Raw genomic sequence first — 10,034 nt, forward strand, 5'->3', positions numbered from 1 at the left:
AAAAAAAAAAAAAAAAATCACTTAAATGCAGTCATTTTAGATACCAAAACTTCATCTAAAATGTGGAAAGCTGAATTAGGTAATAGTGTCAACAACGTAAATTATAAACATTAGTCTGCTTATTTAAGACGAATCAATGCACTGTGTTACCATGAACAAAAAGGTTGAAATCCCAATGATCTCAAGTTTTCCTACGTCAAATGGACCCAACCACAGGAATCAGATATTTTTCTTTTTTGTATTCTTATTCCCTCACACTGAAGTTTCTATTATGTATTATACTATTATCTAATTATAAAATGGTTTACATTGTAACCATCAAAGATTTGGGGAAAAAAGCCCTAAAATAACTAAAGCAGAATACCCTATTTCTACCACCATGTACAAACTTATCTGCAGGCCAGCATTTAAAATTTTACAAACTATCTAGTAAGAATGCTAATAGAAAAGTGACAAACCTGAAAATATGGCTTCTTTCAAATATAGTAACATGTGGGAGAACTTCCTGATATCATTCACCAACTCCTTGATGTAATCCGGATCAAAAATGGAGTTGGAACTTAAGGACTTGAGCCCCATTTCAGAAGCTGTAACATCAGAAGAGAGTTGGCCTGATGCCCAAGCACGTTTTTTCTTTGTCTTTTTCTGTTTGTGAGCAATCATCCTTTCATGTAACAGTCAGAAAAACAGAAATCCTTAAGGGGCAAGAAACAAAACAAAACAAGCGGGGAGAGAAAAGAAACACAAATACTAAATCAGCCAGGGAGATATTACACTAGATTTTCAAAACAGCCCACCTTGGTATCCTATTTTTAAATGTTTAAAAATCAATCATCATTCACTGTATTATTGATAATAGCAGTTTGCATTTATTAAGTGCCAGTAATTCTGACAACTCTGACATGCAAACCACTGTTCTTTACATTTCACAAATGAGGAACCTGAGGTTTAGAGGTTAAAAATTTGTCTAAGCTCTCAACTGATAATGAACTAGGACTTAAACCCGTATCTGCCTTGAAGTCAAAATCCATGTTCTTAATAACCTCCTGTTGATTCCTAGGGTACAGAATTTTATTTAATTGTAAAAGTTGTTCTGAAACATCACTTAGTAGAAGAAGGTCATATTCTCCTTCCATGACACCACCTTCAAAAATAAAGATGAGATATGGGGTTTGGAAAAAGAAATACCTGTTGTTAAAATCCTCCTCTGTCACTTATCATATGATCTATTCATCTCTTTACTTCAGTATGATCACTTATAAAATGGGAATAACATCCTGACAACACCTATCTCAGGAGATTATTGCAGGGATTACGTGACACAATGATACAGAAGTGTCAAGAACATAAAAGTTCAATTACAGTTGGTTTTTCCTAATAATGCATATACATACATATACACAGACACACACACACGACACATTCTGGGTTACCAAGTCTCATCAAGGATATTTCTTTGTTGAAAACAAGTTACAAGGGTGTCCACTAATCTGACGTACCCTGACTGGTTAAATAAACAAATGTGTGATTATCAGAGCAATATTTTTGATAATCTCAGGATGGTAGTAAAAAGGTAATCTTTCGGTATAAGAAAAATTTAGATTTGAATCCTGGCTCTAATATTTTCTAGATAGGTGACGAGGACAATTTTATTTACAGGCTTGTGTGAGGATTAAAAGGGATCACAAAATAAGACTTCATATGTTAAAACGCCTAATACTGGCACATAGCTGGAAGTCAAGAAAATCATAGTTATTGTCTTCTTCACCCTCATTTTACCTTTCCAGAGTTAAAAGTTCTAATCTTGTTTGTATCTCTGGAAATCAAAAAGGAAATAATTGGAGAAATTAAATTAACTCACATTTTATTATTGACACTTTTTTCAATTATTTTGTCTTGAATATTTGGCTACTTTAAAAATGGTAGATGACTAAGGACTTCTATAAAATTTACAAAAGAAAGTTTTTTGAGTTTTTTTTGCGGGGGGGGGAAGGGTTGAGTCTGGGTCTCACTCTGTCACTTAGGTTGGAGTGCAGTGGTGTGATTATAGCTCACTGCAGCCTCAAACTCCTGGGCTCAAACCATCTGCCTGCCCCAGCCACCCATGTAGCTGGGACTCCAGGGACACACCACCACATCTAGCTAGCTAAAAAAAAAAAAATTTTTTTTTGTAGAGACACAGTTTCACTACGTTTCCCAGGCTGGTCTCAAACTTCTGGGCTCAAGTGATCCTCCTACGTCAGCCTACCTAAATGCTGGGATTACAAGCATGAGCCACTATGCCTGGCCCACTAGAAAGTTTTATGTAATATCCGTTTCTAGTCATATGCAAGATATTTTATCGTATCATTTCTCCTTCCTATATCTCACCCAACTCCATAGTTTGTTTTTCTTTCTGATCTACAGGGTTCTCTAATCAATCCACTTCTCTCTACTGCTACCACACTAGCGAATTACCATCATTTCTTTTCTGAGCTACTATACTACTTTCCCAACAATCTATCTGCAACCATTCTTGTCTCATCACAAATGGAGTGAACACTTCAAACATAGATCTCATAACGTCATTTCTCTGCTGAAAACCCTTCCAAAGGACAAGTGAGAAGCTATCATGCTTTATAAGGCTCAACATGAGACCTGGCTCCTACCTACCTGTGCAATGTTATATGGAGACACACCTGCTGGCTCTCAACACTCCTGCCACACACACCTCCTTCTCATTCTTTCAACAGTATTTGTTTACGATGACCCTCACCAGGAAATAATTTCACATAATGAGCCAGTATACATGTTAAGGGTATTATGTTTGTGTGTGGCACGGCTTCTGGGTAAGGCTCATGTGATGTATGTGAGGTTTTTAAAATTCCATCCCATTTCATTTTTAAAAATGCTGGGTGCAACTCACCAGCTTGGTTTCATACACGTAATAGGTCATGACCCTACAGTTTGAAAAACACCAACTGTTCAGCTCAGGGTCCTGTCTATAAGCAATTCTATTTGTCTGGAATATTCCTTCTCCTTTGTTAACTCGTTCTGATCTCAGCTCAAAGCTTACCTCTTCAAAGAAATGTTCCTGGACCATCCCCATCCCCCCACAAAACCACTACCACCAAACCAGAGTAGAATCTCCTGTGAGATGTTCTATAGTACCCTCTACTTTTCATCACTGCTCATACCACAGTTCAAATAGACCACATCTTCCTAGCTAGACTACAATCTCGTGGAAATTAAGACCATGTCCGTTTGCTAACCATGTGTTCTCTGCTCATAGCAGAACGCTTGGCCTATGAGGAATGAACTACTTAGAACTATCTGCAGATAGGCTTATAAACTTAATAAAATTTCAATTAATTTTATAGAAACAAAATAACTCTGGGTTGTTGCAATGTTTCGAAGTGAAAATATATTTTTTTAAAAAAACTCTCTAAAATGGTGTGTTTCAAAAATAAAAGCATATGAAGCTGAGGGAAGATCACATAAAACTGAAATCAAAGTTGGATTTCTATTATTGCTCCTCCTGATTATTAAACTGGGGACCCCACACTTTAAAATTTTTAAAGTTTATTCACTGTCCTTTTGTTAATCTCAAATTATTTCTGAGAATCTAACTTCTACATTTAAACCAGTTTCAAAACTATCTAACATTAATCCTTAAATGTGTGTATCATTTCTAAAGTGAATCTAGGGCACTTTTGAGCATTATTATTATATCTAAGTCTTCCTTTCCATTAACAAAAACAAAACAAAAATTCAAAGTGCCTTGTTTGGACAGCTCTTTTACAAATCACTAACCAAAATGCCTATTAGCCTAACAAAACATCACTCTTGCAGTTTACTTAATAAAGTCATTTTGTTTAGTTATGACAGCTTTTAAGCTTAGTAAATTAGAGAATTGGTCACTGTCACTGGTAAAGATGGTTACAAAAATTAAAGACATTAAAACAATTTACCTATTTTAGCAGAAATAATTTACTTAAGTAACTACATGTAAAAGAGTAACCTAAACTTTTAAAGTGTTTCAAAACTGCTGGAACATTTTAGATAAGACTTTAAAATCTGCAAAAAACCACCACCACCACCAACAACAACATCAAACACATGGCAAGGAGGAGAACTCTTCACCTCTTATAAAAAAGAATTATACCTTACCTCTAGCCAGCATTATAATGATTAATGTGTTGATTCTGTTACATATTACTACTTTTCATATTCCAGAGTAAAAAAAGAAACATTACAATTGAAAAAATGCTTAACATAACAAACTTAACCCAAGCTTTCATAAATGAACTATGATAATGAGAAGCTGGGACAATATACACTTTCCAAGATCATACACACTATTTTCTCATGTGCTAAAATGAATATTCTCTTGTTGGCAGTAACATAAAATGTAGTTACTAACAGACTGCAACTGGCAACTTAATTAGGTAATGATGCATGCAAAGTACTTAGCAGAGTGCCTGGTTCATCATAAAGATGAACCATAAAGAAAAGCCATTATTACTAGCAGTGCTTCATTGTGGGAAATTGTTTTTGAACAAGATGTGGCTTCACTACAATACATTAGTGGATTGTGAGCAAGAAATACAGGACTGGAAACAATTGGAGAAACTTAACTGACTCTGTGGAAACCTACTAAAAAGCTTCCAAGTGAAATTTGAACTGTGCAAATAGACTGTTGTGAAAAATATTTGTGACACACTAATTCTGGTGCATCTCTTTCAACTTCAAATCAACAATATTAAAAACATGTATTATGCACTTCCCAAAGAATTCTGTAGCAAGTAGAAAATTACTGTGCAAAACCACTTTCATCATATGTTGTAAATCTAAGTAATGTGTGCATTAGAAATGTAGACACAAACTTCCTATCCCCCACGACTTCAGAAGCCTGTGTCAATCAAATGTCTGCTGCCCCACATACCCCCTGCCAAATGCACATTATGGCAGTAGTTTCATTTTAGGCTCTGTAATTGAAATGTAAAACTGCCCCAAATATCTATACTTACTATTTCCCATTTTACCATTTCTTCTTGAGGAAAAATTGCCAGATATTTCAGAAATCTGCTATTTCAGCACAATTTCAGATTTGGCAACAATCTACTTAAAGATGCTAAAAAGATGAGACGAGCTCATTCTGAAATGATGATTAAATCTTTATGGTTTCAAAAGCACTCTCCACAAAAACAGAATAGGGACATGTGAGAAACAGCTTTATCAATACTATGTAAACAATTTTTAAAGGAAAGCATGCAATACACATGCACTTCATTTCTGTACAGTTTGAACCTAGCACGCTTTAAAAAGAGGAAGCTGCCCAGCACCCCACGCCTCCAGAATGTCTAGCATTCCTGGCAGGCACGGCTCTCCTTTGACCAGCCAAAACTACCCTTTGCCAAAGAACAAGTTCCTCATCCAAGAATTTAAATAAAGAGGGAAGAATGGAGCAACCAAAATGGACAGCCGACGTTGGTAACGACGGACAAAAGATAAACGATAGACAAGAGACACAATCTCAGAGACAGATGGAGAGAAGGGAAGGAGATCTCAGCTCCTGTCATTAGCAGGTAACATCCTGCCCTCCGAAAAGATTTCGGGCCAATATCCTCGAGAAACACACTTTTAAAAAGATCAACAGAGAGAGAGACAAGAGGCTCGTCAGTCACGAGGGCTCCACCTTGAAACGCCCGACTCCAGCTAACCCGTCCAAAAAAATACTTTCTTTAATTAAAACTGTCAAACCCCAAAACGCGTCCACAATTGAACCGGGACAAACCTCTGAGACTGAGGAAAACTCGCAACGAAACCCAAAAGACAGAGACCAGGAGAAAATGCACCACGGAAATCCTAAAATATCTCAGGAATGAGAGCCCAACTGGAGTGAGGGCTGCAGTCAGGGCAGGTGGGAGCGGGACTGGAATCCAGGCAAGAACACAGACCCACAGTGGTCAGGAGCACGGATTCCGGAGCAAAAGCGCCTGGGTTTAGGTCCTGACGCTGCCAACCACTAGTCTGTGTGCATGGGCAGGTTTTTAACCTCGGTTTCCCGTGTGAAAACCGAGTCGAACAATCATGGACTGTTCTGAACATTAAAAGAGTTAAAATGTGCAAAGTCTTCAGAACAGCAGGCGGACCCGTAGTACGCGCCTGTGCTAACTTTAATTACGATCGTCATCGTCTGCCCCGGCCACCGCTGGCGTCCGCCCCGGCTGGTCCGCGTCTGCCTCGCCGGACGCGCCTCTAGCCCCGGCCGGACCCTTCCCGAGGAATCCAGTCCTGGCCCGAGGGCACCCGTCCCAGCGCAGCCCGCCACCGCTTCCGCTCGGGGCCCTCCAGCGGGCCTCCCGGACCCTGGACGGCAATTCGCGGGCGCTCGTGCGGGCGACCCCAGCCCGGAGCCACGACCGCCGCGGCCGGAGCGAACGCCACCTCCTCACACTCACCACGGCGCTCCATCCCGCGTCCCGGACGCGGACGCCCGCCCCACACCTACGGCCGCCGCCACCGCCGAGGGCTGGAGCTCGCCGTCCCCATCCCCCACCGCCTGCGGACGCCGGGCCAAGCCGCAGCCGCAGCCACAAACACCACTACCACTACAGCCGCCGCCGCCCCTGCAGCTACCGCCACAGGCCAGCCGGCCGCCCGCCCCTCCCCCTGGAGCCCAGTCCATTGGCCCGCGCTCCCGGGGGCGGGGCCGGCGACCGCGGCAGGTCTGGGCTGCAACTAGCTCGCCCGCAGAACGCGGCCGTCAGCTGCGCCCGGCCGCACGCAGTCCCAGTATCACGGGCTGCGTCGGCCGCCCTTTTGGCTTGCAGGGGGCAGGGAGAGCGACTCAGAGAAAAGTCACCTGAGGACTAGGTGCGGCTAATGGCCAGATGAGCAGCTACATTTCTTATGAGGCACTTCTGTGGATCGCTGTTTTCCTCCCTCTTCCAGGGGTTAGGGCCTGGGGAAGGGCGCCACACGTCTGAATGAAGAATGAACTACCTCAAAACCAGCCATCTACTATGCCCCTCTGCCCTCTGTGGAGTGTAGGCCTATCTCTTTTTTTTTTTTTTTGGAGACGGAGTCTCGCCCTGTCGCCCAGACTAGTCCAATGGCGTGATCTAGGCTCACTGCAACCTCCCCCTCCCGGGCTCAATTGATTGTCTCACCTCAGCCACCTGAGTAGCTGGGATTGCAGGCGCCCACTACCACGCCCAGCTAATTTTTGTATTTTTAGTAGAGGCGGGGTTTTGCTATGTTGGCCAGGCTGGTCTCAAACTCCTGACCTCAGGTGATCCACCCGCCTCAGACTCCCAAAGTGCTGGGATTACAGGCATGAGCCACTGTGCCCGGTCCTTTCTTTCTTAGCTGCACTCTCAAACTCACTTCATAATGAGAAAAAAAGTCTGAGAAAGATGGAATAATTATAGCAAGCAGGGCTAGAAAGCGCATAGCCCCCATATCACACCACTCGCTGGAACAAGCGATGGCACTTATCTCAGTGCTGGAACATTCAGAAAGAAAGAAATAGAGAAACAGAGTTTACACAGAGAGGGAGAATGTGGGTAGTGCTGGGGTCTCACAGAAAAATGACCACACAGGGGAGAAACAGAAAAAGACAGGATAATGTGCTGAGGAGAAGTGGAAAGAAAATGAGGTGCAGACACAGGAAAAGGGCGGAAAACCAAGGAAGGCAGAAACAAGTGAAGGCAAAAAGAGAAAATAAGGAAGAAAAATTAAAGGAGAGACTACCCACTTAACAAACAGAAAAGGAAGTGAGCATGACAGAACCAAAAGTAGGGTAGTGGGGCAAGAGAAAAACTCATTGACAAAGAGGGACCCCTTACATATATGTATCTCTGAACCCTTACAGGAAAAACAATGCCAAGAAAATACAACAAATTTGGCTCCTCGGGTGCTACTTAGAAAAGATAAATAAGAAACCTCAGCTCCTTGGTTACTTCGGCACAATACTGGATTTTTTGGACTCAACTTACACAGATTTTCCCCTCAAACTCCCAAAATAATAGTCCAAGGTTCTGCCACAAATACTCAGAAAACTTCAAAACCAAAATTCCTTCTAATCGTGCTGAAAAGAAAATGCACCAAGGACTCTCACCATGGAAACCAATGATGCCTGAACTGACGCAAACTAATAAGAGGAGACAAAGGAGTCCCCAGGCCAAGAGGAGGCTGAACAGTGCAACTACGATTCAATCATAAGTAAGGTTTTGGAAGGAAATTTTGAGGAAGTCCCTCAACCTCAAACACCCTCTTAAGTCTACTTTAAAATATATTATTTTGCACTTATACACCATTTCCCTTAATAAAGAGGACTGTGTTGCTGATTAAAATGGAACTGGAAGCATCACTGACAAAATCATGAACAAGTTCCTGATGGAGAGAAAGGGTGTATGGATGGAGGTGGGGGTGTGGCAAAGAGAAAGGAGCTCACAAGGAGGGAGAGAAAATCAGGGAAAGAGAGACAAAGGGAGGTGTAAGAAGGAAAGAGAGACAACTATAAAGGAGAAAGAAAGACAAGAGGGAAAGAAGAAATATGCAGAGACAAGGGGAAGCAGAAAAAGAAAATGAGATGGAGAGAGATAAGGAAGATAAAAGAGACAAACAGAGGTGACAGAGACTACCCACTGACAGAGAAAGGAAAGAGGGTCACTTCTCACATGCAAACAGTTCTGGTGGAAATGAAGCCAATTAGGCTCTGAGGTTGTTACCTTAAAAATATAAATATAAGAATCCAAGGCTCCTTGATTACCTGCTTCCACAATTATTTAAATTTTTTCCATTAGGCCTCAAACCTAACAGTACTAATATGACAAGCAGTACTGAAGACACCTAAAAAACAAACACTCCTTCAAACCCCACCAGAGAATGATGCACCATGGACACTCATCCACTGATGATTCAAAATTGAAGGACATCAATGGGGGATGAAGAAAGAATTCTGAAGGCCAAGGACAGTGGGGTTGGACAACTCTCAGGGAGCTCAAGGAAGTAAAGTCTGCCCCTCATATCTGCTCTGGGTTATTCTTAACACCCCCCAAACCAGAACTACCTCTAAACCATCCCAAAACAGCCAACTACTATGCATAGGACCTGACACAGAGTCACAACAGCTGGCTGTTCGGGAATCAAGGAATGTTACTTAGATGGTTAAATAAACTATAAGTAAGGTTGCCAAAGGGAAATTTTGAGAAGTCTCTCAATCTCAATCCTCCTCTTAAACCTTTAAAAAAATACATTATCTGCCATCCTTCATCCAGAGGATGATGACATTGGGGAATATTTGCAAAAATGGTAGTTCACTTTTAATTTAAAAGGGTTATTTTATTAATCTCCCATGACTTGAATTTGTTTGAAGTAATCTATCACACGAATACACTTTAAATATGAAAAGCACATTAATGGATGCAATAATACCTTTCTGCAAGTCCAAAATTTTTGGCTTATAATAAAATTGTAGTGTTCAGAAAAAAAGAGTAAAACCATCAGTGTATCTACCATAGCAGTCCAATATCTTAAGTTTTCAACAAGTTGCAGAAAACATTTCTGGAAGCAACATATAATTTTTTTAATACTTGTGTTTTTATTATTTATATTATTATTGCCTTTAGTAATTTTTCCTTCTCAAATAGAAATTCACATCCTCTATGATGCTGTTCAAGTCAGCCATTCAGTGCAGCCTTAACTTTTATATTCCCCACATCTTCCTCATGTGTTCTCTTCAAAATGTCTGTGGTACCAGACTGAACAGATTAGTATTCTTTCTATCCACAGTGATGACATTATCAGTATTGTTAATTTTGCTTCATCTTCCTGAAGATAATTCTGTAGTTTAGGTAGCCTACTTTTCATAGCAGAACATGGGTCTAAAATCATTTGACAGTATCTGGAGACATTTTTGGTTGTCATAACTGGGGAGGGGGATTCTACTGACATCTAGTGGGTAGAGGCCAGGGATGCTGCTAAACTTCCCACATGCATAGGACTACCCTCACCCCTAACAAATAATTATCCAGCCCAAAACGTCA

The 10,034-nt window shown here is 41.1% G+C and overlaps 1 protein-coding gene across 1 annotated transcript in view; it reads right to left on the minus strand.

Moving 5' to 3' along the window:
* Positions 1-6,752, minus strand: part of ARHGAP29 (Rho GTPase activating protein 29) — a 65,776-nt gene extending 59,024 nt beyond the window's left edge. The window contains 2 exon segments of the mRNA XM_017879784.1: positions 459-695; positions 6,444-6,752. Coding sequence (XP_017735273.1) covers positions 459-663 — 205 coding nt within the window. The 5' untranslated portion in view covers positions 664-695; positions 6,444-6,752.
* Between the last annotated feature and the right edge of the window lie 3,282 nt (positions 6,753-10,034).

The sequence above is a fragment of the Rhinopithecus bieti genome, unplaced genomic scaffold (assembly GCF_001698545.2).
Source record: "Rhinopithecus bieti isolate Rb0 unplaced genomic scaffold, ASM169854v2 scaffold_11919, whole genome shotgun sequence".
Taxonomy (NCBI): Eukaryota; Metazoa; Chordata; class Mammalia; order Primates; family Cercopithecidae; genus Rhinopithecus; species Rhinopithecus bieti.